Raw genomic sequence first — 24,917 nt, forward strand, 5'->3', positions numbered from 1 at the left:
GCGGTCCCCAGTCCCCCCACACAGAGGCGAGGGTCAGGGCTGGCAATGGGGCAATGGGGCAATGGGGCAATGGGGGGGGAGTGACCCCATTCCCTATGCTCCCAAGCCAAATTCCTGGAGCCACCCCCAGGGTTGGAAGGGGGAGCTCCCTGCAGGGACCCCCATTTTCCCCTCTCCACTGCTCTTTGGGGGTCCCCCCATAACTCTCCTCCCCAAGGCCCAATTCTCCCCCCAGATCTCATCTTCCCCCCAAATCCCTTCAACCCCCCCCCCCCCCGTGTCACCCCAAGCCCTAAATCCTCCCCCCATCACCCCAGTCTTCTGGTACCCAAATCCCCCCCAAGCCCCAAATATCCCCTTTCCCCCCTCCTTCCATGTCCTCAAATGTCCCCCAGGAACCAAATCCCCCCTCCCAGAACTCAAATTCCCCCCCTCCAAGCCCCAAACCCTGTCCTTGAGACCCAAATCCCCCCCCTTTAGGCCCTGCTCTTCCCCCCGGTACCCAACCCCCCCCCCTCAACCCCCAAATATCCACCCCAATTCACACCCCCCCTTCCCCATAGAACCCATCACACCCCCCCCCCCCCCCCATCCCGCCCCATCCATGTCGTGGGTGCCAGGGGGCGTGCTCGAGGGCTCCGGTGCCCGGGGAGCGCTGCGCGGAGCAGGCTCGAGGCGGCGGCGATGGGCGGCAGCGGGGCTCGGGAGCTGGCCGGGTACCTGCTGGCTCTGGCCGGGTGGGTGTCGGCGCTGGCGGCCGCGGTGCTGCCGCAGTGGAGGCAGAGCTCGTACGCCGGGGACGCCATCATCACGGCCGTGGGGCTCCACGAGGGGCTGTGGATGAGCTGCGCCGCGCAGAGCACCGGGCAGGTCCAGTGCCGCCTGCACGACTCCCTCCTGTCCCTCGACGGTGCGTACGGGGCGGGGGGGAACGGGGTGAGCTGCCTGCACCGGAGAGACCGGGTGGGTTTGGTACCCACCAACCCACCCCATATAGGTCTAAATCCCTCTTTGGGTTGGATCCCGCCTCTGTGGGTCTGAGCATCCCCAATATGGGTTTGAGCCCCTCGATGGGTTTGGTACCCACCAACCCACCCCATATAGGTTCAAAGTCCTCTTTGGGTTGGATACCGCCTCTGTGGGTCTGAGCATCCCCAGTATGGGTTTGAGCCCCTCGATGGGTTTGGTACCCCCCCCTCCCCATATAGGTCTATATCCCTCTTTGGGTTGGACCCCCCTTCTGTAGTTTGAGCATCCCCAGTATGGGTTTGAGCCCCTGGATGGGTTTGATACCCACTCCCCCCCCCATATAGGTCTAAATCCCATTTTGGGTTGGACCCCGCCTTCTGTGAGTTTGAGCATCCCCAATATGGTTTTGAGCCCCTCAATGGGTTTCATACCCACTCCCCCCCCCCCCTCAGGGTCTGAAGCCCTCTTTGGGTTGGACCCCCCTCTGTGAGTTTGAGCATCCCCAGTATGGGTTTGGTACCCCCCCCCCCTATAGGTCTGAAGCCCTCTTTGGGTTGGACCCCCCCTCTATGAGTTTGAGCATCCCCAGTGTGGGTTTGAGCCCCTCGATGGGTTTGTTACCCCCCCTCCCCATATAGGTCTAAATCCCTCTTTGGGTTAAACCCCCCCCTCTGTGAGCCTGAGCATCCCCAAATGGGTTTGAGCACCTCGATGGGTTTGATACCCACTCCCCCCCCCATATAGGTCTGAAGCCCTCTTTGGGTTGGACCCCCCCTTCTGTGAGTCTGAGCATCCCCAGTATGGGTTTGAGCCCCTGGATGTGTTTAACACCCTGCCCCCAGTGTGGGTTTGAGCCCCTCTATGGGTTTAACATCCCCCCTTCCATGGGTCTGAACCCCTCTATAGGTTTAACATCCCTCCTTCTATGGGTCTGAACCCTTCTATGGGTTTGACATCACCCCCTTCCATGGGTCTGAACCCCTCTATAGGTTTAACATCCCTCCTTCTATGGGTCTGAACCCTTCTATGGGTTTGACATCACCCCCTTCCATGGGTCTGAACCCCTCTATAGGTTTAACATCCCCCCTTCCATGGGTCTGAACCCCTCTATGAGTTTGACACTCCTCCATGGGTCCATGCCCCCTCCACTTCTGAGGCCTCTCCATGAGGCTCCCCTGACCCCTCCAGTGTTCACAGCCCTTGCACAACCCTTCCCATGGGTCTGAGCCCCCTAAATGCACCTCAGCCCCCCTCAAAAGGCTCTGACCCCCTTTGACTCTCCCCCTCACCTGAGCCACAACGTGGGTCCAGGCTCCTCACCTCCATCCCATGGGTCTGAGCCCTCCTGTCCCCATGGCTTTGAGCCCCTTTGTGTGTCTCAGGCTCCCTTGGCCCCTATGGGTTTGAGCTCCACATTTGGGGACCCACAGTGCCCCATGGGGACAGCACCATGGCACAGGGGCAGTGATGCTGGTGCTGGTGCAGTCAGGGTGGCTCTGGTGAGGATGAGTGTGGCAGGATGAAGGTCGGGAGCATCACAGGGTGAGCGAGGACAGGGTTAAGGACAGGTTCATCCCCAGCATGGCACAGGGTGACCTTGCTTTGGAGACCATCTATGGCCAAAAGCACCCGGTGAGGCCTTTCCCTGTCACCCCTTGCAGTTCACATCCAGACCTCCCGCGCTCTCATGGTCATCTCCCTCCTCCTGGGCTTCTTCGGCATCATCGTGAGCGTGGTGGGCATGAAATGCACCAAGGTTGGTGAAGAGGACCCCATAACCAAGAGCCGCATCGCTGTCGCTGGAGGTGTCCTCTTCATCCTCGCGGGTAAGGCAGCTCCAATGCAGAGCACCCCAAATGCCCTTTAAAAGCTGTTGGATAGGGGGAGAGGTTTGGTGATGGTCGGGGTTGGAGTTGTCCCTGCTCACTGCAAGGGGTTGGATTAGGAGACCATCAATGGTCCCTTCTGACCCGAACCGTTCCATGATCCTACATCCAGGTCTGTGCACGCTGGCTGCCGTGTCCTTGTACGCAACACGGGTGACCTATGAGTTCTTCAGAGAGAGCAGCGTCCCCATCAACGCCAGGTGAGAGCCGCACTGGGGGATGCTCTTTGAATCCCGTCTTATCCCTTCACTTCCCATAGGATCTTCCTGTGCCATCTGGTTAGGGGCAGATATGCCACCCCGTGTGGGACCTATGGCACCGTGGGGCAGGAGGTGTCCCCAGTGCTAAAGCTTAGGTTGGTACCACCACTGACATAGTGCTGGGACACAAGAGGAGTCAAGCATGGGGGAACCCACAGCTGCATCCATCCAATGTGAAAGGAGGGGGATGGCCACGGAGAAGAAGACCCAACATCCCCCTTGACGTCACCCAGGGCTTTGAGCATCCCTGTGCCCATCACCTGCATCCCTGCCACGCTCCCCCCTCCTCTCTTGCTGCAGGTACGAGTTCGGCTCAGCTCTGTTCATCGGATGGGGAGCCACCGGCCTCATGATGCTGGGGGGCTCCCTCCTGTGCTGCTCCTGCCCCCCCAAGGAGCGGCGAGGACAGCGCAGCTACCGCCAGTCCCAGCCTTCCACGGCGCGGGAGTACGTCTGATCCCTCACCCTGCATCCCAAAGCCAGGCGAGACCCCGGTGCTCCCACCCCATTGGTCCCTGGATGCTCCAGGAGACCTTTCCTCCTCCTCCTCATCATCATCTCCCAGGTTTCAGCACGTTAATAGGATCCCAGCTTGGTTTGGGTTGGAAGGGACCTTAAAGCTCATCCGGCTCCAATCCCAACACCTTCCACTGGAGCAGCTTGCTCCAAGCCCCTGTGTCCAACCTGGCCTTGAGCACTGCCAGGGATGGGGCAGCCACTTCTCCTCAACCATGCTCTAAAACAGGGATTTTTAGGGCACAGGCTCCCTCCAAGGGCTCTCACCCCCAGCAACCTGCACTATGGGTCCATCTATCACATGGGTGCAGCAGCGATGCCAACGCTGCAGGGGTGATGCCATAACCCCCCCTACCACCTTCCCCCTGCATCCCATATCCAGGAGCAAACAAAGAGCTTGGTTTTCCTGGGATGAAGCTGCTGGCCATGTCCATCAGATCAGCTCAACCTGAGGCTCGAGCATCCTATGGCCCAGCAGAGGGATGTATTGGGGTGCAAAGCGTTGCCCTCCCTCATTGCTACCCAAAACCAGCATTCCTTGTCATTATGATTAACACTTGATTGGAGCCCGGGTGCTGGTGCTCTGCCAGCTAAAACCTGTCCTGCCCTTACTGCTCACCAGGCACAAGTATGTGGCCTTGTTAAGTAGAACAAACAGCATCGAGCAAATTAAAGCAGGCAAAAAAGGGGGTTTTGAGCACAAAGCAGGGATTTATTCCTCATTCATGGCCGTTTCGGGTGGCAGATGCATGGAGCTTGGATTTCGATGCCTCCCCGCTGTGTCCAAATCCCTCTTCCCCCCACCAGGACCCTATGGAACCGGTGGTGAAGTCCCCAATGCCAACGTGCCCATCGCTTCCTCACACCTCATCTGACCGCACTAACTGCACCGCTGCTCCGGTTGCACCCCGCATCCCCCCGTGCCTCCATCCCTCCATGTACCATGTGTGCTGTGCCAGATAACCTGCAGGGAAAGCAGTGGAAGGGATCCAAAGAACCAGATTATCTGGGGTTTTTTGGGTTTTTTTTAATTACAACTTTATTTTTTAACCCCAATTAGATGAAGTAGCGGATTTGTTGGGTTTTGTTTGATGTATTTTGGTTTGCTCTATTTTACGCCGTTTTATTGTAAGGTTTTGTTTGGTTTGCTCTATTTTAGGGTTTTGTTCTGTTATTTTGTTCCATTTTATTTTATCCCATTTTATTGTATCTCCCTCTATTTCATGCCCATGCACTGCTTGGGGTCGTGGTCCATGCTGGAGGGGAAGTGATGCTATTTCCACCCATGGGGGCGGTGGGGTGATTTCTCTCTCTCACATAGGACTAACCACCCTCTTTCTCTTTTAAATCGCAGACCCCCTGTAAAAATGCCTTCTTCACCCATCAGGGGAGAGCAGTGCTTATAGTCTGTCTTCACCCATCAGGTGCTTGGTTGGCTGAACCCAACTTATGGGGTTCCCCTCCAAAAATACACCCCCAAAAGCTACTGCAGTGAGGATTGAAAACGAACCCTCATGCTTTGAACCCCCCCCAAAATACATCAAAAAAGGCATTTTTATACCAAGAAAACAGCGTGGTGTAGAAGAATGGTTTTATTCTTTGCATCCGAAATCCCTTTCAGTTTCCAATGGGATGCACGGCCGTGGGAATGGGACTGGTTGGGGTTTTTAAATGCATTTTGTTTTGCTGATTGTTTGTACTAAAACTGGTGACTCTGATATTAAAATATTTCCAATCATGGGCATCGCTCTCAAACCATCTCTTTGTTCTTTCCCCTTCCAAATCTGGGCCAGGCTCTCACAAGTGATCCCGTTGCTGGGTGGAAGCAGCTTCTGCAGCACAGCCCAGGCAGGGCCATGAACACTGGCTTCCCTCCTAGGCATGTGATGGTTAGATACTTTGGGTCTTTTCCTATGTGTTGCTCTCCAAAGGAGGGAATTTGGCCTTTAAAAGGGCTTAATTTAAGGCTAAACCAATGGGAATCCCAATACCTTGTGCTTGGCTCTTCCCAAGGCTGAAATCCACCAGCATCCTCCTCTTATGGACCCTCACAGCTGGGTTCTCCCTTCTTGTCTCCCATTTTCCATGGATCCAGAGCTGGTTTGTGCCTATCTGAGCATTTTGCTCATTGGAGCTCATTCTTGCTTTCCCCATGGAGAGGCCGGATCCCGCTCCAAGATGCTGTGCTTGGTTTTCCTCAAGGGACAACGCTTCCCAATTGGGTTCCTTGTGTCAGCATCCTCATCCTGCCCACAGTGCATGGTCCGCAGATACAGCCCATCCCACCTCAACACAGCAGGAATTTGGGGTGGTTGATGCCTCCCGTGACATCTCCCCGGGTCACCCGAGGTTCTCCTTGGGGATGGATGCTCGGGATCAAGCACAGAAGAGCAGGGAGGGAGGGGGGAAATAGCTGAGCTGGGATAACGTGCTCAGGGCCATAAAGGCCCCCACTGTCCTCTGGACAATCCCTCGTGTGTTTGCACGGGGCAAAGCGGGATGAACGATGGGAACAGGGACGTGGGCTCTGCCTCCCTCCGCATCGCATCAGGCGACAACAGGGTTTTCCACAGCCCCAAGTGCACTCCTATTTAATAGGACCAGTGTGATGGACAGCATTTAGGTGCCTGCTCATCCCTCTTGCTTGCATCCAAATCCCTGTGAAATAACACTAATAGGGGAAATTCCCACTAAATGAGGGAAAACTCCCCATCCCAAACACAAAATCATAGCAAACATCACCACAACACTGAAATTCCATATAAATAATAGTGTAGGGAAAACCCAAAATCACCTTTTTTTCTTAACAAGTGATTAAATGCATTAAAACCATGCACAAATCCATCTCGGTGCCTGTTGTATTGAGCACGATGATGTCTCTGTGGCAGCACTGCCCTGCATCCAGCCTGCATGCACAGGGGCCTTTCTCACACCTCGGAGCCACAACTGGTTTAATTCAATGGTGGTTTTATGAAGTTTCATACCTTTTTCTATTCATTTTTACCCCCTGCCCTGCCCCAATGGCACCTGCAGGGTCCTCTCCACCTCTGTGAGACGGTCCCATCGAAGAAAACATCTTTATTCCTTCATTTTTGGGCCGAAAACACAAAGATTCAGGTCTCCCTGGAACACATGGGTTTAAAAACCCGTGGGGCACAAGCTCTGATTTTCACCTTCATTAACCAGGGAAATGATGTTCATTATTCAACTACTGATAGATCTGCCCCTCTCCCTGCATCTTTCCAACCCCCCCAAAGGTTTCAGCTGGGAATGGGCAGCTCGGATCAGTTTGGGATGCACTGAGCTGCCTGTTGAGATGGGCAGACAAGGAGAATAAACCTATCCCATCCCATAGGTGTCACTGGGACACGCAGCTGCTGGCTCCTGTTGCTTGGGATCTCTCTTGGATGTCCAAGTCCTGCAAGTCCTTGAGATGCAAATGGTGGCAAATGAAGGAGCACAAACCCTCCCGGATGCTTTCAGCACTAATTCCTCGCTGCATGCTGAAGTGTTGGACCTGCCGTGTGCCAAAGTCCTGGGGAAACAGGATAACCCAGGATCACACACTTTGCCAAGACCCCGGTGTGCTGCCAAAGCCCCGCAGGGGATTATCCAGAGGGAAAACAACCCAAACCTGACAGCATCTTTTCAATAGAACCCATGAAACGGGACCATGGATGCGTGCGTTTTCCATGGCTCAAAGGGATGAGGGTGCAGCGATGCCTGCGCATGGATGAGCCCAAGGATGCTCAGAGGATGCAAGAAAGGGAGAGGAAGTGATCTGATTTTTGGTCCACCCCTCTGACACCCCCTGGGGTCCCAACACAGGCAGGAATTGAAAGGTCTCATTAAAGAAGTGGGGATATTCACCGGGACACAGAGACCCCCCCACTTTGGGAATGTTCCCATAGTTTTCCCCACGTGGTGTTCCTTGGGGAGGTTCCATTCCCAGCCTATCGCTGTGTTATCCATGCAGCTCTCAGCCTTGGAAACACCTTAAATAGCCCAGCACCGGCTCGGGCAGGGGCTGCATTGCCCTGCTCCATCCATTGCCCTGCTCCATCCATTGCCCTGCTCCATCGTGGGTCAGGATCGGATCCCATCAGCACTGGGAAGCCCTCAAGACACAGCCCCAGTTGTTGGCAACAGGGAGCTCTCGCCATCGAGCCCACCCCAGCAAGGATGAGCCCGTGGTGAAGGCAACGCTCACCCCAAGCCCCTTCTTAGTGAGAGCTCTTTCTCTTCCTGTCTCTGTCTTTTCTTCCTTCTCTCTCTCATTCTTTCTTTCCTTCTTCCTTTCCCTGTTTGTTCTTTCCTTGTTTTTCCTTTCCTTTCCTATCCTACCCTTTCCTTCCCTTTCCCTCCCCTCCCCTTCCCTTCATTTCCATTCTCTTCCCTCCTTTGCCTTCCCTTCCCTTCCTTTCCCTTCCCTCCTTTGCCTTCCCTTCCCTCCTTTGCCTTCCATTTCCCTTCCCTCCTTTGCTTTCCCTTCCCTCCTTTGCCTTCCATTTCCCTTCCCTTCCCTCTTTTGCCTTCCCTTCCTTTCCCTTCCCTCTTTTGCCTTCCCTTCCCTTTCTTTCCCTTCATTTCCATTCCCTTCCCTTCCCTCCTTTGCCTTCCCTTCCCTTTCTTTCCATTCCCTTCCCTCTTTTGCCTTCTCTTCCTTTCTCTCCTTTGCCTCCCCTTCCCTCTTTTGCCTTCCCTTTCCTTCCCTTCATTTCCATTCCCTTCCCTCTTTTGCCTTCTCTTCCTTTCCCCCCTTTGCCTTCCCTTCCCTCCTTTGCCTTCCCTTCCCTCCTTTGCCTTCCCTTCCCTCCTTTGCCTTCCCTTCCCTCCTTTGCCTTCCCTTACCTTCCTTTCCCTCCTTTGCTTTCCCTTCCCTTTCCTTATCTTCCTTTCCATTCCCTTCCCTTTCCTCCTTTGCCTTCCCTCCCCTCCCCTTCCCTTCCCTTCCTTTCCATTCCCTTCCCTCCTTTCCTTTCCCTTCCCTTCTAAATAAAAAAGACAAGCAGGAAAAGGCAGGCGATATGCCCACCAAATCTCATGGCTGCAGGGATGGAGGCACCAAGGGAGCATCAGGATACGCATGCTCAGACCATAGGTTATGATCACAGTAGTTGCTGGACAAGGGCTTCCAGCAGCACTCGATTCCAAAAGGGCAAGTACCAATGGCTGGCAACTTTAGATGGTCTTTTCAGAAGAGGGGACATCTAGAGAGCAGCCCAATGTGGGTACACCTCCACTGCAAGGTTAATGTACCCTGCAGGCCTTGTCTACATGAAACCTGGTGGCCCAGCCTCATTAAGGGTATCAGAGCATCCTGGCAGCACTGAGGACCACGAGATGGGACCTAACTCATAGGGATCCAGAGGACACCCCGGCCTAGGTGGCCCTTTGCTCTTGGTGTACCAGGTACCTGGGAAGCGGCCAGAGCAGCGGTGATGGGCGTCCCTGTGCCCTCGCAGGTCACCCCATGAGCACAGCCCTGCAGATGACAGCGTTCGGTCTCGCTCTTCTCTCAACCCTCTTCCTGCTCCTGGCCACGTGCACTGACTGCTGGATGGTGAACGCCGATGACAGCCTGGAGGTGAGCAGGGCAACCGCTCTATGGAGCAAGGTGGGTGCCTTGACACCCATGGGTGACATCCCCACGTCTCCCCAGCCTCGGAAAGGGGACAAGGTGGGATAAACCCATTGTTTTCCATGGTGCTTTGTGACTTTCCCCTGCTTCCAGGTGAGCCACAGATGCCGGGGGCTCTGGAGGGAGTGTGTCACCAACATGCAGGATGGGGTCAGGACCTGTGACCAGTATGACTCCATCCTGGCTGACCATCCGGGTAAGTGCCATGGCCTGGAGGTGTTCCTTTAAGCTCAAAGCTAAGAGTTTCCCCTCTTACCTCTTCAAGATGATCCTCATTGCATCCTCCACCGGTCGGTGATGCAGGACCAGGGCTTCTCCTGCTCCATCAGCAGGGCTTCGCAGGGAGAAGTCCCCTTGCTCACAGCTATGGTGTCACCCAGGCCACCTCTCCTGCTTTTCACCCCTCTGTTCACATTTGCTGTTTTAAACACCAACCTGGAGATAAAACCAGTCTGGGCAGCAGCATCCCCTGCCCAAGCCTATGCAAGGCGGTCTCGAGACCACATCCCAGGGCAGATTGGTGCACCTTAAGGTGCTTGGGGTCTTCATAATGAGCTCACCAAGTCCTGCTGCAGGGTTGCTGGTGAGCTCCTTACCTATGGCAATGGGAGGCATGGGGTTGGGGAGTCCCAGTGTAGGTATCTCCTATGGGCATGGCCAATGCAGGGCTGGGTCTAGAAAGGACACGGGCAGCAACCTGGAGCGGGGACATCAGTTCCTGTGACCATCCCTCAGCCTCCTGTGTTTTAACCCTTCCTTGCCCAGTGAAGATCGTGGTGACACGGACCCTGCTGATCACAGCAGACCTCCTGGCTGGCCTGGCTTTGACCATGCTGCTCCTTGGGCTGGACTGCATCAAGTTCCTCAAGGAAGATCCCGGTGTCAAACTGAGGATGTGCTACGGGGCCGGTGGCATCCTCGGCGTTGGGAGTGCGTAGCTGGAGCGCTTGGGGGGGGGCAAACGGACCTCGTGTCCCATGGGCACCCCTTTAGAGGGGTCTCGGGGAGCACGGGGGGGTTGTGGGGTGCTCAAGCAGCCCCGTTCCTCTCAGGCATCCTGGGTCTGGTGGGCTCCGTGTGGTACGCGGTGGATGTGTACGTGGAGAGGGCCACGCTGGTGTCACACAACGTGTTCCTGGGGGTCCACTATGACTTCGGGTGGTCCTGCTGGCTGGGCATGGCTGGCTCCATGGGCTGCCTCGTGGCATCGGTGCTGCTGTCCTGCTGCCTCTGTGCCTGCACGGGTCAGTCTGTCCCATCCCAACCCATCCCACCCCACCCCACCCCATCCCATCCCGTCCCGTCCTATCCCATCCCATCCCATCCCATCCAGTGGCCTCCTGGCATGCCCATGGGTGAAGGACCAGCTCAGGGGTCCAGCCAAACCAAGCGGACCCCCTTTGATAGACCCTGGCTGGGTCATGCCAAGGACCCCAGCTGTGTCCCATAAGGGTACAGAGGAGGTGCAGAAATGCTCCTTCCATACTGATGGGACCTCGAGGTCCTGGTGAAGGTGCATTGGTGCCTACCCAAAGCAGTGGCTGCGCTGGAGCTGCATCACTGTGCCCAGTCAAAGCCTTGTGCTGGTGGCCACATGGATGTGCCAGTGGAAACCTGGCATCACCATGGGGCAGCTGATGGCTCACCAGATGGTACCTCCAGCCCTCACGCCTGTCATGTCCCCAACACTGCAGCACCGCAGGGTCCCTGCTATTGCCAACCATGCCACAACCCCACCTCTCTCCCAGTAGATCCCAGCAGCCACCAGCAACCCCAGAGGCCTCCCCAGCCCCGGGTCCGAACGGCCACCAGCAAGATGTACGCCATGGACTCCCGCGTGTGATGGGCAGCAGCACCTCCTGCAGCCAGCACCACTGTGGGATGCTCTCCCCCTCCAACCTGACCCCATTAAAGCACCATCTTCTGTACTGGGACACGTCTGCAACTGGGTTAAGGCTCCAACAGCAGGAGCTGCGTGAGCTGTAGCATCAGTGGCTGCGGGAGTCACCCACAGAGGAGGTTGTTTTCCATAGAGTCCCAGACTGGTTTGGGTTGGAAGGGACCTTAAAGCTCCTCCAGCTCCAACCCCTGCCACGGGCAGGGACCCCTTCCACTGGAGCAGCTTGCTCCAAGCCCCTGTGTCCAACCTGGCCTTGAGCACTGCCAGGGATGGGGCAGCCACAGCTTCTCTGGGCACCCTGTGCCAGCGCCTCAGCACCCTCACAGGGAAGAGCTTCTGCCTAAGAGCTCAGCTCAGTCTCCCCTCGGGCAGGTTCAAGCCATTCCCCTTGGCCTGTCCCTACAGGCCCTTGTCCCAAGCCCCTCTCCAGCTTCCCTGCAGCCCCTTTAGGCACTGGAGCTGCTCTAAGGTCTCCCCTTCAGGAGCCTTCTCTTCTCCAGGCTGCCCCAGCCCAGCTCTCTCAGCCTGGCTCCAGAGCAGAGCTGCTCCAGCCCTCGCAGCATCTCCATGGCCTCCTCTGGCCTCGCTCCAACAGCTCCACGTCCCTCTTGTGCTGCTGCCCCAGAGCTGGATCAGGGCTGCAGGGGGGGTCTCCCCAGAGCACAGCAGAGGGGCAGGATCCCCTCCCTGAGCTGCTGCTCACGCTCTGGGGGTGCACCCAGCACACGGGGGGGTTCTGGGCTCAAGCACTCACTGAAGCTGGGTCATGGGGAGCTTCTCATTGACCAACAGCCCCAGGTCCTTCCCAGTCTCACTATTTCCCCATTTCCAGCCAGGTTTCATGCAAACAAACCCTAGAAATATGCTGCTTTAAGGAAAGATGTCCCCAGGTACCCTGGGGATGCTGCTGGGACACGGAAGCCAATGGAGCTCTTGACATGGCTCCAAAACTCAGCCCATGCTTTGGAAGCATTCAGTGGAAAGCCAGCTCTGCACAGAGCAACACTGACTCCACGTGGCCCGGGACAGGGAGGCCCCAGCCCTGCTGCAAGCACCCCTGTTTGCTCAGAGGTTTGGGAGCTGGGAAGGCCAAGAGCCCAGGGCAGCTGGGGAAGGGGCTGGGCACTGGGGTAACACTGCAGGGGTCAATGTGAAGCCCATTGGAGCTGCTCTACCACCGAAGTTGGGGTTTATGTCCACATGGAAAGGGAATTCTGTTTTCTACATGAACTATAAACCCTTCCTCACCTGCAACACCAAGCCAGAGCCCCAAACCATCCCCCAATTGCTGGTTTTGTCCTTATTCCCCTACTTCTCACCTCCAGGTTAGCACAGAGAAGCAGCTCTGTGACTTCAAGAACAAGCCCCTGGCTGGAGCAGACCCTCCTGCAGGGCTGCAGCAGGGCCCTGCAATGAATGGGGGCAGAGGAGCCCCACAGCAGCACTGCCATGGCCTGGGCTTGCTGCACAGCATCAGCACCTCTGATCCAACAGCTCAGGGACATGGAGAAAGGGATGTGGCCACTAAAGCTGTGATGGAGATGAAGAGCATGACCAAGAGCTGGCTGGGAATGGCAGGGTCTGGTCCAAAGGACAGGCATGGTGCAGTCAGAAGGGGGCTGGGAGGTATTTGAAGAGTCATAGAATGGTTTGGTTGGAAGGGACCTTAAAGCTCACCCAGCTCCAACCCCTGCCATGGGCAGGGACCCCTTCCACTGGAGCAGCTTGCTCCAACCCGTGTCCGACCTGGCCTTGAGCACTGCCCAGAGGTGTTCTGCAGTGAGGCACAGCTCTGCTTTGTGCTCCATCACCCCCAGTGTGAGCAGGCACCAGGGCTGGGCTCACACCAAGCCTCTTCCCACCGGGCACCTCAACTACTTTGTAACGGTTTTTGTGTGCTCAAGAACTAAAGCAGTCCTTTCCCATCCCCAAGACCCTTTATGAACACTCAAACCCTGTCACACAAAAGAGGGGTTTTAAAAGGACCAATTGCACCAGGTAATTCTTTAAGACCTTTATTAACAGATGCTTGCAGTTTGACTTGAAAAAATCAGGTGTATATTTCATACAAATTAAAAATGAGGTTCTTAAAAATCTCAACTTGACCAGATATGAAACAATTTAAAAACCTTTAAAGGTATATTGAGAAAAAACAGACTTTTAAAAAACGTGTTTATCGTTTCCAAAAGGAGACTTCTTTAGGTAAAAATAATAAAAACCCCATGCTGCATAGACAATGCAGATAGTTCGAGTAATCTGGTCAACAGCAAAAAGCAAGCACTTAAGGTCTTCAGTTCCAATTCTTTTGTTCATTTCTTATTGCTGGAATTTCATTTTCTTTTCTTCTTCATTTCTTAAGTCTTTTCTTTGATGACTAAACTGAAAAAGAGGAAGAAAAGGGCGATCAGACCCGTGCCAGGGGTCACACGGATGCTCTGTCTACCAAGACTGACCTAGGAGCACAAATCCTCACTGAGCCACCTCTCACACACAAGAAACCCTCCCCAGCTGCACCCAGTCCAACCAGGGACCAAACCAGGCACCTTCCACACAAAACCAACCCCAAGGACTCCAGAAAGAGGAACCCCATCACACCCGTGTGCAGAGCTGCTCCCATTGGGTTCTGCACACACACAGCTCAGGCAGGAAGACAGGGAATATCTTGGGAAGGTGATGGATGAGCGGATCTACCCACACTTAACAGAGGCAGCTGTGGTAAGCCACTGCCCAGACCACAGGAACCACAACCAGCCAATACTATCAATAGACAGAGCAACCAAAAGGTCCCTGCGGCGTTTCACTGCGTGTTCACCATGAAGATAGACACCAGCATGAAACCAGGGCTCGTGTCCAGCACACAGAGACCACCACAGCAAGACCTGAACCCGTTACGTGAATCCATCAGCACCCCAGCCCCACAGGTTTGTGGCTGCTGGCACCAAACTCTGCCCAGCTCCTGCACTCCCCACTCATCCCACTAACAGGATGGGTCCCACCAGAACCCACATGTGCCCTTCTGTTTGCCAGCCCTTCAAGGCAACAAGTGATGAGTGAGACACAACAGAGTGGGATATGAACACTGGTGAGAGGAAATACATAAGAGAAAGAACAGGCAAGAAAGGTGCCAGAAAAAGCACAGAATAAGTAGAAAGAGTCCAAGCAATGAAGACATTCCCAAACCAGCAGACAGCTCAGACCATCAGAGCAAGAGTCGGACCATAACCCACCTAAGTCACAACTAAACCCACCCTTCACATTCATGCCATCCTCCCCAGTGGCAAAGCCACCGGTCCCACAGTGCTTCCAACAGGCGCCCCACAAGAAAGTGGCCAATCTCTGCCAGGTTTTCCAGCACTTCCTGCACCAACTTTCTACACATCAATGCTGACAGTCCTTAACCCTGAGTGGCGAGGGCTCTGACCCCCACAAGACCAAATAAACCCCTGTCCCCATCTTTTGGCTTTGCCACTCCACCAGCACCACCTCAGTGACTATTTCTGTGTGGACAACAGCAGCTCCAAGTCTCACCTACTGAGCACAGCCAAGAGTGACCTCCCCCAGCAATGCCCATTGAAGCTGCCCCCCCTGAGGCCTCCCACCTCATGGGGAGCTGTGCCCATCCTACAGCTATCGGGTCACACACGCACCCGGATGATGGTAGAGGTGGAAAGCCGGTGTTTACTCAGCCCCGCCCTGCTCGGCCTCGGGAGCGGACGTGTTCTCAGCTGGTGGTTCGGCTGCCTTCGTCTCTTTGCCATCTTGTGGTTTAGGGTTCTCCGGGCGTCTGCGTCGGTAGTTGAAGTTACGGCGGTACCGACGTTGAGGTGGCTGCTGACTTTGGGTCTCGTCCCCTTGGTTCTCTTTGTCTTCTTCGTTCCCATCCTCTCTAGGCTGTCTCTGACGAGGAGGACCCCTGAAAGTCAAGCTAGGCTTTAACAGTGCAGCATCTGACCATCGCCATGTTCTGTCTCTGGTGCTAAAAGGGAGGGTTAAAAGGGGAGAAGTTGATCTGCAGCATACCTGCGAAATCGTGGTCTATAACCTCGGTACATGTTCTGCCTGACTGGTCTGCCTTGGTCTCCTGCACCCTGGTTGTCAGCACCCTGGAAGACATTCAGCAACAAACCACCTTAGCTACCTGCAAAAGCGTGTTAAGGCTACAACTAGTCGAGGTGTGAGGAAGAGGTAGGTAGAGATGAGACCCTTAGTGACATGGGTTCGAGGTGTGAGGAAGAGGTATCACAGTATCACAGTATGTTAGAGATTGGAAGGGACCTCAAAAGATCATCTAGTCCAATCCCCTGCCGGAGCAGGAACACCTAGATAAGGTTACACAGGAACGTGTCCAGGTGGGTTTTGAATGTCTCCAAAGAAGGAGATTCCACAACCTCCCTGGGCAGCCTGTTCCAGTGTTCCGTCACCCTCACTGAGAAGTTTCTTCTCAGGTTTAAGTGGAACCTCTTGTGTTCCAGTTTTTACCCATTGCCCCTTGTCCTTTCATTGTTTGCCACTGAGAAGAGCCTGGCTCCATCCTCGTGACACTCCCCCTTTATATATTGATATACACTAATAAGGTCACCCCTCAATCTCCTCTTCTCCAAACTATAGAGACCCAGCTCCCTCAGTCTTTCCTCATAAGGGAGATGCTCCGCTCCCTTAATCATCTTAGTTGCCCTGCGCTGGTAGGTAGAGGTAGGTAGAGATGAGACCCTTAGTGACATGTGTTAGTGGTGGCAAACTGTTGGGCTTGATGATCTTAAAAGGTCTTTTCCAGCCCTTTTGATTTTACGGCTGTGAGGGGGCTGGCAAGTTAAGCCCAAGGTGCACAGCGATCCTAGGGCACAGCAGCACACATAGAATGAGTCACCGAATGGTTTGGGTTGGAAAGGACCTTAAGATCCTCTAGTTCCAAGCCCCAATATGATGCAGAAGTTGTTTTCCTCATGTTAATCATATAGTAAGTTAACCCAAATCCAAACTGCTTTTTAAGCTGTGACACTGAGACCTTCAGCTCATTGGCTGCTGCAATCCAAGACCTGCTGCAACCTCTTCATCTTGCTCCCAAACCTCACCCTGTACACCAAGAAAGGGCATCCCAGCACCCAGCATAGCCTCCCTCTCAAGCAGAGTTACCTCCACTATCTCTCCCTGCACGGGAGGGTTGGAATATTGTGGTCGACGCCCGTAGGGCCTACGCATGTAGTAAGGTGGGTACCGCCGCCTGCGATAGGGACGGCGTTGCTGGGCTTGACCTTCTGGTATGTTCTCTGCTCCTTCGTTCTTTTCCCCACTCTCACTGTTCTGGTAGTTCTGCTGGTAGTTGCGTGGAGGACCCCTGCGACGTGGGTATCGTCTGTAATGGTTACGGTCTGCTGCGTATTTGCTGCCTTGCACTGGGACTCCACCAGGACCGGTAACGTTTGCTGCCTCCGCGCCCTGCAGAGCGGGGATGGTGTTAGGGGCACAGTCACATCAATCCCTGGGTCATTTAGCACCAAGCAAAGATTCATATCCCCCCATTGGAAAGCAATGAAAACTCCTTCACCTCCTTGGGTGTCATCAGGCATCAGCTCAGTCCCAGGCACCTCAGACCCCAACACCCAAGAGCTGCATTTACCTTCTCTCCTTCAACCACATCAAACTCCACGGTCTCTCCATCTCCTACGCTGCGGAGGTACTTCCTGGGGTTATTCTTCTTTATGGCAGTCTAAGAACAAAACATTGCACGATTACACTTACAGCACAGCACGAGAATACTGCTTAGTAGTCTCCCTTTTATTTTAACATTAAGGGATTTGGGTATTAGTATCTTAGGAGAAAGACCACTTGAGCTGCTGTGAAAATCCAGGAAGCCATAAAATGTACCTGCAGTACTACAGCTGTGGCCTATCTGCAACATGGAGCAGCTTTACCATTGACTGCAAACAACTGTCAACACACTGTCTGCTAGCTGGAAAAGCAGTCTGAAAACAAACCATGCACACTGGCCATAGCATTCCTAACCAGAGGTCAGATGAAAAGCCCCCAGAGCAGCTACACATCCCTCTGAAGCACACACACAAACCTATCAAGCCCTTCCAGCTGCACGCTCAGACTCCCAGTCCCCACCAGCTCCCACACCACCATTGTGCAGCGGCCATCGATGGCCAGAACTCAAAGAGATTTCCTCCTCCAAGGCTTCCAATACCATCACTTCAGCCACAGTATTTACTGATCGATCACAAGTTTATTCCTGCTGTGTATGATGCACCAAGGATTAGCCCTCCCAAGGTGTCAGCACCAGACAAGCCTTTGTGTCGGTGCTTGCATGAGAAGTGACAGTACCAGAAAACACTGACTTTTCTGTGCTATTCAGCAGTGGATTAAGTTTGTGACAGATGAGTTAATACTCCATGTGCACAGCTCAGCCACATCCTGCTTATCAAACACTTTGAGCAGTAACACGAGTGTAACAACTTCACAGAAAATTACCAGCAACACCATTTGAGGAGGTTTTTTCCCTTCAATGGGATCAAATCCATGGCAAAACATGCCCACAGGTCTCAGTCTATAAAGCAGTGATTTTAAGGGAAAGCCTTATTCCAACAGCAGCTGAGTCCAGCAGCTCTTCATGAGACCCCAGCTCCATGATGCGGATGGGAAAAAGCACAAACAGACCAATTTTGTTTCAGATTAGACCCCCAAAACTGGTTTGTAATGAAAATTCTGACACTGAAACACACCACTGCCAAACCATGCTTTCAGAAACACAGGCAGCAGCTACATGACAAACCCTGAGAGCTGACTTGTAAGTCAAGGTCATTTACAGGTTACTCTACTTGCAAACTGAGTAATGAGGTCTGACAGCTTTCCTTCGGGGTGTGTATTCCTGCCTCGGAACATACAGACACAGCACAGTCACTTGGCCCTTCTCCACTGCCCATTACAGAATAACCTTTCATAAACAAATGCCTCTATGTTTTAATCACAGGTAATTTAGATGTGGCCCAAGCAAGAAGCCAAGAGCTGGCAAAACCAAACTCAAGTCAAACACTTTCTGGGGTTCCTTTTCCCTCCCTTTGTGTTGATAACAGGGGCTGTGTATCCCTAGCTCGAAACAAAAGAACAACCCATGGACTCCAGACATAACCCACACTCCCCATGGCACTCCTGTGGGGAGAGCCCAAGACAGAAAGGGTAGAAAAGCACAGTGCTTACACACAGCCTTACAACTCAGAGGACAAAGCTAAGATCAACCTGTTCCATGGCATAAGCCATGGGTGTGGTGCTCACCCTGGTCTAGTTTCCAGAGGTTTACAAGCTCATTGTAAGTTACATCTATTAAAACATGCACAGGCTTCCACTGAAAGCCTGGAGCAATAAATCCTGTGCAAGTTTTGCCTAGAAAGAAAAGAAACAACAAACCCAAGACATCTTCACTGGCACTTCATTTTGATCACAGCACAACTAATTCCTCTCCTTGCTGCATGCTTTTCATTTATCTATTTCCACACCCTTACCTAACAGCTATTTGAATCCACAAGGCAACTTACCCCAAGCCAACAGCATATATATATGGTAGCAGCCTGCTCAACCCACCTATCTCACCTCCTGTGACAGCTGTACATGGATATGCACAACCCCTGGTGTCACAAGCAGGCTCTGCTTGTGATCCAGTAGTGAGAAAGTGTTTCTGTTCAAGTAACAGCTATTGGAAAACACAGGCTCCTTCACAACTTCAATCCTACCCACAGAGGACACACAGCAAGTTTCAGAGGTAACAAGGATCTTACCTGATGGACAAACACATCTTCCTTGGTGTCATTCCTGCAAGACAACAGGAAATTGAAATTCATGTAGGAAATGCACAGTAAATGAAGAATTCAGCTGTTTGGGGCGAGGACAAAACATGGATCTCTCAAGACACCTCGCTTTCAGCATCTGCCTTGCTCCTCCAACCTGCTCTCAACCAGTCCCCTACCAGCTTACTGCTTGAAGTAAAGAGACTGTCACGTAGCTATATGTGTTATATGTTCAGAGCACACACAGGTCCAGTAAGCCACATGTAGAAGCATTCTTCCTCCCTCTTGCACACCCCCTCTATCCTTCACACTCCAATCATGGACCTGCTTGAAGAAAGAACCCCTGACAATGAACAGCCTTTGGAACACCAGCTACTGCAGCCTTTGAAACAGGCTGTATCACCACTCAAGCCTTGTGTGATGAATCCAGAGCTCCAGCCTCTCCACCTCAACATTCCCTTCCTTCAAGGAGCAACCCCTAAAGGCTCCAGGGTGAGCCAAGCTGCATTGGTGAGCAGAGAGGGAAGAGCTTGGCTTTCCCAAGGAAACAGCTCAAGTCTCTACCTACAAGGATCCAAAAGCATCCCTCAGCACAAGCATGACAGAGCTTCCATGCTGAGGCTGGACAAACACAATACGGCACCAACTCAAGTCAGGAGAGTTTCTGTTCTGCAGTTCAATGCTACAGCAATAAAAGCCTCCATGCTGTGAGAGCTCATAACCACTCATAACAGACCCACAGCCCTGCACCAGGCTTGCACTGTGCAACAGAACCTCGCTGTGGTGTTGGCTTCGTCGGTCAATGCAAGGGTTTGAATCAACAGCAAAGCAGCTTTTCTTTCCTAGAATGACTGGTTAAGGACACTGCATAGCAGGCTTGTGTGGAGCTGTGCTCAGAGCTGCAGAGCTTGCAGGTATGGAGAACAGAATAAGGGATTTTGTTGTATTACCTCAAGATGAAGCCAGGTGTTTCTCACAGTTGGCTTTAAAACAGGAAGAGGATGCTTAAGACTATTCCAAAAACTCAGATCAAGCTAAGGTTGTTCTGTCAGCACCAGCAGAAGTAAGTCACTCTGTCCCCTCATGGATAGGGATGCCTACAAGCCTCAAAGGTTACTGGGAAAATGGTAGTCAAAAGGGCACAAAATAGAGCCAGTCTGATCATCATGAAAGAGCATTCAGAAGCCCTTGCAAAGCCTGAACCTAAATACTTTCCTCTTCACAACACAAGGTCTTTTACCAGATGCCCCAAAAGCTCAACAGCTTCACAAGAGCCCAGCAACAGGCTTTCAATAGTGCTGAACACCTTCCTTCACTTGGTTAAAAAGTGGCAGTAAGTTCTTGTGGTTGTGCTCTGCACACGAGGACACCCTATACACTTTCCCAAGGGTGATTTTGAGCAATCCCACTGGATGCTTGTTCCCAAAGTCCTTTGGAAAAGCAGTTTCCATTTAAGAAGACACTGGAGTTTTAGATCCACACATGACTCAGGTGCACAGATAGAGCTCAAGGTGTACACACAGATAAAACACACTGATCAGTTTTCAAGCCCAGCACCACCCAAGATGCTTCCTGACGCACTTTTCCATCCAGACACAGCACGCTCAGGGCCACCTGGGTGGTGCAAATGCAATAAGCACTTTCTCAAAGCAAGTTTGAAATGGTACAAAGGAAGCCCCATTCTCCAGGCCTAACAACCCACTCAGCTCATGCTTCCACCAAATGGCTATCTCCACAACCTCCTAATCCATAAAGGAATCAGAGCAGCACAGATCAAGCAAACACCACCTTAAGTCCAGCAGAGCACTAACTAGGAAGCCAGACCCTCACATGCAGATTGTCATGGCAAGAGGGCCTGCACAGGCATTTCTTACTTTGACAACTGTGAGAAACAACTGACAGACACTCAGAATCCAAACTCCTATTGAGCTCGATTCAGAAACACACACAACAGAACAGAAACACACTTGTAACATGAAAAGAACACAGGAAATACTTGAGACTGACGTGCACCTTCATCAAAGCTAAACTATAGATCCAAAGCCCGTTTCAGCTGCAAGCAGACCCAGCTAAAGCTCCCTTCACAGAAGCCAGAGTGATTCCAGAGTTGAGGAAATGTCTTCCAGATCGGTTCCCAGGCTGCAGCTCTAATCTCTTGATAACATGATGGGTTTCTCATTAAAAATGGCAACCTCAGGGATTAAACAGCTGCCAAATGAATGAGTGGGGAAGGCACTCGGATGTCTTCACTCCTGCTGCTGCCTCCTCACTTGACTCACATCACTGAGCTGTGCCACTACTGAGGGAAACAGGAAAGAAAGCCTTCCCTGGAGGGAGGGTTTGCGGCCTGTGACTTTACACGTGCTTACAACAGCCCAAGCCGCTTAAAGCACTGATGACTACACGACATTTAACATGGAAACGCTACATGAAGAATGCAAACTGGGCAGAGTGGAGTTCTGAGTGTTGCAGGCATGAAACCCATTAAGGAGCTTGGCAGACAGTTAAGACTGGGTCATAAGGTAACAGACAGTTACAAAAAGGCAGCACTGAAGCAAACCTAAATAAGAGGCCAAATATAAAGTACAACTACATGCTCTGGAGAGACCTTAGAGCAGCTCCAGTGCCTAAAGGGGCTGCAGGAAAGCTGGAGAGGGGCTTGGGACAAGGGCCTGTAGGGACAGGCCAAGGGGAATGGCTTGAACCTGCCCGAGGGGAGACTGAGCTGAGCTCTTAGGCAGAAGCTCTTCCCTGTGAGGGTGCTGAGGCGCTGGCACAGGGTGCCCAGAGAAGCTGTGGCTGCCCCATCCCTGGCAGTGCTCAAGGCCAGGTTGGACACAGGGGCTTGGAGCAAGCTGCTCCAGTGGAAGGGGTCCCTGCCCGTGGCAGGGGTTGGAGCTGGAGGAGCTTTAAGGTCTCTTCCAGCACAAACCAGGCTGGAATCCTATAAATCCCCTGGACATGCATTCCCCAAGTCCTTCAGCCAAATTCTGATACTGTGGGGTTGAAGCACCACCTGGTTAACGGGAAGAGCTCCTTGGAACGTGGCCTCTGCAGAACAAGCAATGGGGAGACCTCCAGAGCTATCCAGTAGCCAAACTGGCTCGCAGAGCAGTTCCAGGACTCCTCTACTGCTGCACAGCCCCACCAATACCTGTTTTAAGCACTTATACAACTCCCTAAGTGCCCCGGTTTTTCTTCCAAACCAACTGCTGTCACAGAAACACCTTTCTGGGTACTTGTGTCCTGAGAGCCCATTTAAAGGCTCCAGTTTTGTGATATAAAACAACCTGGATCTTGCTGCTCTCCCCATGCATTCTGGGTCTCCTCAGGAGAGCGGGCTTTTAACCACACCAAGCACTCAACGCCTATTTTCTTACACCGATGGACTGAACCTCACGCGGGAGCTCACACAAACACCTCTGCTTATGCCAACAGCCAGGCTTTAATCCTCAAACCCCACCAAACCAACCCCCTAAAAACCAACGGGAAAAGGCATCACTCCAACACCATAAACGCGACCACGACAATAAACGCATCGAGCACATGAGGCCGCAGCACTCAGGAGCCTGCCCGGAGGCGCAGCGGGACCGGGGTAGGCCCCGTCCTGCCCTCCTTCACCCCAGTGTCACGGAGCCGGGTGACAGAGCCTCCCCCCCCGCCGCCCTCCACCGCGGGCCGCCCCCTCACCTGTTGATGAAGCCGTAACCGTTCCTCACGTTGAACCATTTGACAGTGCCCAAAACCTTCGTTGCTGGGGAAAGGGAGGAAGAGGAGGAGGAGGAGGAAGGGAGGAAGAAGAGGAAGAAGAAGAAGAGGCGGCGGCGTCAGGGCGGCACGTGGCGGGGCGGCGCGCACAAAGGCCCCGCGTGGCGGACATCTTGGGCCTCCCCGCCCCCACCCCCGCCGGCACGCGGGGCCCGGCGGCGCGCGCGGCGGGAGGAGGAGGAGGAGTAAGAGGAGGAGGAAGGCGTTGGGCGCCCCAACGGCCGCGCGCGCGCCCGCTCGCCCCCGCCTCATCCTCCGGCCGCGCGCGCGCGCGCGCACGCGCCGCCCCTCAGCGATGGCGGGCCCGGCGTGTGAGGGAAAGAGGGGGGTGGGTGCTCGCGCCTCCGCTTCCCTCAAACCCCCCCCCCACCACCACCATCAACCGCCCCTCGTCCCCTCACCGATGACCTTCTTGTCCCCGCCGGCGGGAGGAGCCGCCGAGGCCAGGCCGCTGCCCCCGTTCCCGGTGCCGCCGTTAGGTTTGGAATCGGCGGTGGCGGCGGGGGGGGCCGCCGCGGGGACGGGGGCGGCAGGCGGTTGGGTCTCGGCCTCGCTGCTCATGGCGGCGGCTGCTCGGTGCGGACGGTGGTGGTAACCGGCTGTTTGCGCCGCCTCCCGCGGTGTGATGGTGACTGCGGCCGGCCGTGGGGGGGGGGGGGGGGCTACTCCCTGCTCCGGGCTCGCTGAGCTCCGCTCTCCGCTCCCGAGACCGATCGAACTGGCCACAATGGCGGCCCGCACCGGCTAGCCACCCCGCGAGCCCCGCCCGCGCGACACACCATTCGCCGCTCGAGACGCCCGTTAAGCTCCGAGAGAACCCATTGGCTCGCACCCTCCCGGCCACCGCCCCTCGCCCAACGCCTATTGGCTGAGCCTCCTGCCTTTCCTCAGCAGCGCGCGCCCATTGGCTGCTGAGGCCGCCGCTGCCAGGCTCCCTTTTCTTACCGGCCAACCCGGAGTCCCCACCCCCGCGCTCTGATTGGCCGCCGCCGTCGCTCCCGCCCCACAACGGGCACGACCGGGGCAGGGCGCGCTCCATGTGGCGGCGGTTCCGGGGGCTCCCCGGCCGCTCCCCGCTCGCGGTACCGCGAGGCCCGCAGCGGCCGTAACCGACGGCAGGAGCCCGCGACCGTTAACGGCAGCGGGGACCGGGCCGAGCCTCTCCGTGTCACTGAGGAACGGAGAGCCGGGCTGCAGCCCCGCTGCAGGGCTCCGTTAGAGTCCTCATTACCCTTTTCCTTCCCATCCCTTCATTCCCATACTTCCCATTCCATCCTTCCTAGTGGAGCTTCTTAGCCCCAGGGCTGGGGGAAGGCTGTGGGGCAGCTCGCCCTCCCCTGAGCTGGCCTCTTTATCGTGCTCTAGTGGAAGGTGTCCTGACCATGGCAGGGGTTGGAGCTGGATGAGTTTTAAGGTCCCTTCAACCCAAATCAGGTTGGGATTCTGTGATAAGTGAAAGGTCACCAGCAACCACCCAAGGTCTCTGGGAGCTCCACCACCTTTGCAACCAATGGGTATCCCCTTGAGATCAGCCCTTCCAGTGTCACCTCCGCATCAAATGCCCGTTTTCCCATCCCACAGTGGAGAACAGATGCCAGTTCCCCACACTGCATCATCACTGGGCGAGGGGCTTGGATGGGGCCAAGATCAAGCGACCACAACCACCAGCATGGATGTCTCACCAAGCCATCCTGGTAACTTTTCAATGGGATCTCCAACTAAGCTAATGGAGAGCCTTAAAACACAATCCCACAAGGGGTCTGCATCAGGATTATTGCCTTGATAAAGAAACTGGAATGATATCAAAACTGGATGATGCTCAGGAAATCAACTGGAAAATCACTCTTATAATGGTCTATCCATGTGAGAGAATCCAGAGGAGAAAACTGCACATCTCAAATCCATCATCAGCTCTACAGCAGGAGATTCCAGGATGTGCTATGTAAAGCATAACTGAAGGGGACTTCATCATGGGGGAGTTCAACCCAAAAACGTGGTCTTTGAGGAAGCTTTCACCCAGCAGCTAAGGCACAGCAAGGTCCATCAGCTGGGAAGCTGGAACTCTGCACATCAGGCGTCAAAGAGAAACACTCACAGGATATAATTAGCTCTTGGAACAGCTTTCAAAGAGGTTGTAATGGATTTGCTGCTGCTAATTACTTTGGGGAAGCTCTGTGACCCTGCTATGCTGACACA

At 54.2% G+C, this 24,917-nt stretch overlaps 4 protein-coding genes across 6 annotated transcripts in view; 3 read left to right on the top strand and 1 right to left on the bottom strand.

Moving 5' to 3' along the window:
* The first annotated feature begins 664 nt into the window (after nucleotides 1-664).
* CLDN19 (claudin 19) lies at nucleotides 665-5,373 on the top strand. Its single transcript, XM_061379565.1, has 5 exons — nucleotides 665-910; nucleotides 2,631-2,795; nucleotides 2,968-3,055; nucleotides 3,416-3,562; nucleotides 4,986-5,373. Exons 1-5 carry the CDS (start codon nucleotides 685-687, stop codon nucleotides 5,035-5,037), a joined length of 678 nt encoding a protein of 225 aa, XP_061235549.1. The 5' UTR covers nucleotides 665-684; the 3' UTR covers nucleotides 5,038-5,373.
* Nucleotides 5,374-9,034: 3,661 nt separating this feature from the next.
* Nucleotides 9,035-11,434, top strand: LOC133226264 (claudin-16-like). Its single transcript, XM_061379578.1, has 5 exons — nucleotides 9,035-9,248; nucleotides 9,366-9,468; nucleotides 10,038-10,202; nucleotides 10,325-10,516; nucleotides 11,024-11,434. The coding sequence occupies exons 1-5, from the start codon at nucleotides 9,105-9,107 to the stop codon at nucleotides 11,113-11,115; spliced, it is 696 nt and encodes a 231-aa protein (XP_061235562.1). The 5' UTR covers nucleotides 9,035-9,104; the 3' UTR covers nucleotides 11,116-11,434.
* Nucleotides 11,435-13,171: 1,737 nt separating this feature from the next.
* On the bottom strand, nucleotides 13,172-23,468 carry YBX1 (Y-box binding protein 1). Of its 3 annotated transcripts, none has more exons than XM_061379550.1 (8): nucleotides 23,123-23,468; nucleotides 22,644-22,707; nucleotides 18,945-18,978; nucleotides 16,790-16,879; nucleotides 16,306-16,608; nucleotides 15,193-15,275; nucleotides 14,820-15,097; nucleotides 13,172-13,546 (listed from the first exon to the last, which is right to left on the bottom strand). In XM_061379550.1, the coding sequence occupies exons 1-7, from the start codon at nucleotides 23,280-23,282 to the stop codon at nucleotides 14,851-14,853; spliced, it is 981 nt and encodes a 326-aa protein (XP_061235534.1). In that variant the 5' UTR covers nucleotides 23,283-23,468; the 3' UTR covers nucleotides 13,172-13,546; nucleotides 14,820-14,850. The 3 variants fall into 3 exon arrangements, with proteins under 3 accessions (XP_061235534.1, XP_061235533.1, XP_061235535.1); XM_061379549.1 differs by having other exon boundaries at nucleotides 13,172-13,551; nucleotides 23,123-23,466; XM_061379551.1 differs by having other exon boundaries at nucleotides 13,172-13,551; nucleotides 14,820-15,085; nucleotides 23,123-23,463.
* The window catches only part of SVBP (small vasohibin binding protein), a 152,963-nt gene continuing 151,071 nt past the window's right edge, over nucleotides 23,026-24,917 (top strand). The window contains exon 1 of the mRNA XM_061379574.1: nucleotides 23,026-23,031. The gene's annotated coding sequence lies outside the window, so the exon portion shown is untranslated. The remainder of the gene's footprint in view (nucleotides 23,032-24,917) is intronic.

Source organism: Neopsephotus bourkii, unplaced genomic scaffold (assembly GCF_033783945.1).
Source record: "Neopsephotus bourkii isolate Nb327-2 ecotype Australia unplaced genomic scaffold, CSIRO-AGI_Nbou_v1 NB_1778, whole genome shotgun sequence".
Lineage (NCBI taxonomy): Eukaryota > Metazoa > Chordata > Aves > Psittaciformes > Psittacidae > Neopsephotus > Neopsephotus bourkii.

Excerpts from the sequence above, each read along its gene's own strand:
- CLDN19 (XM_061379565.1), top strand. The coding sequence starts at position 685 with ATGGGCGGCAGCGGGGCTCGGGAGCTGGCCGGGTACCTGCTGGCTCTG. Across the intron at positions 3,056-3,415 it reads AGCGTCCCCATCAACGCCAG|GTACGAGTTCGGCTCAGCTC; the intron begins GTGAGAGCCGCA and ends CTCTTGCTGCAG. Across the intron at positions 3,563-4,985 it reads CAGCCTTCCACGGCGCGGGA|ACCCCCTGTAAAAATGCCTT; the intron begins GTACGTCTGATC and ends TTTAAATCGCAG.
- LOC133226264 (XM_061379578.1), top strand. The coding sequence starts at position 9,105 with ATGAGCACAGCCCTGCAGATGACAGCGTTCGGTCTCGCTCTTCTCTCA. Across the intron at positions 9,469-10,037 it reads CATCCTGGCTGACCATCCGG|TGAAGATCGTGGTGACACGG; the intron begins GTAAGTGCCATG and ends TTCCTTGCCCAG. Across the intron at positions 10,203-10,324 it reads TGGCATCCTCGGCGTTGGGA|GCATCCTGGGTCTGGTGGGC; the intron begins GTGCGTAGCTGG and ends CGTTCCTCTCAG.
- YBX1 (XM_061379550.1), bottom strand. The coding sequence starts at position 23,282 with ATGAGCAGCGAGGCCGAGACCCAACCGCCTGCCGCCCCCGTCCCCGCG. Across the intron at positions 16,880-18,944 it reads AAGATGTGTTTGTCCATCAG|ACTGCCATAAAGAAGAATAA; the intron begins GTAAGATCCTTG and ends TTTTGTTCTTAG. Across the intron at positions 16,609-16,789 it reads ATGTGGTTGAAGGAGAGAAG|GGCGCGGAGGCAGCAAACGT; the intron begins GTAAATGCAGCT and ends CCCGCTCTGCAG.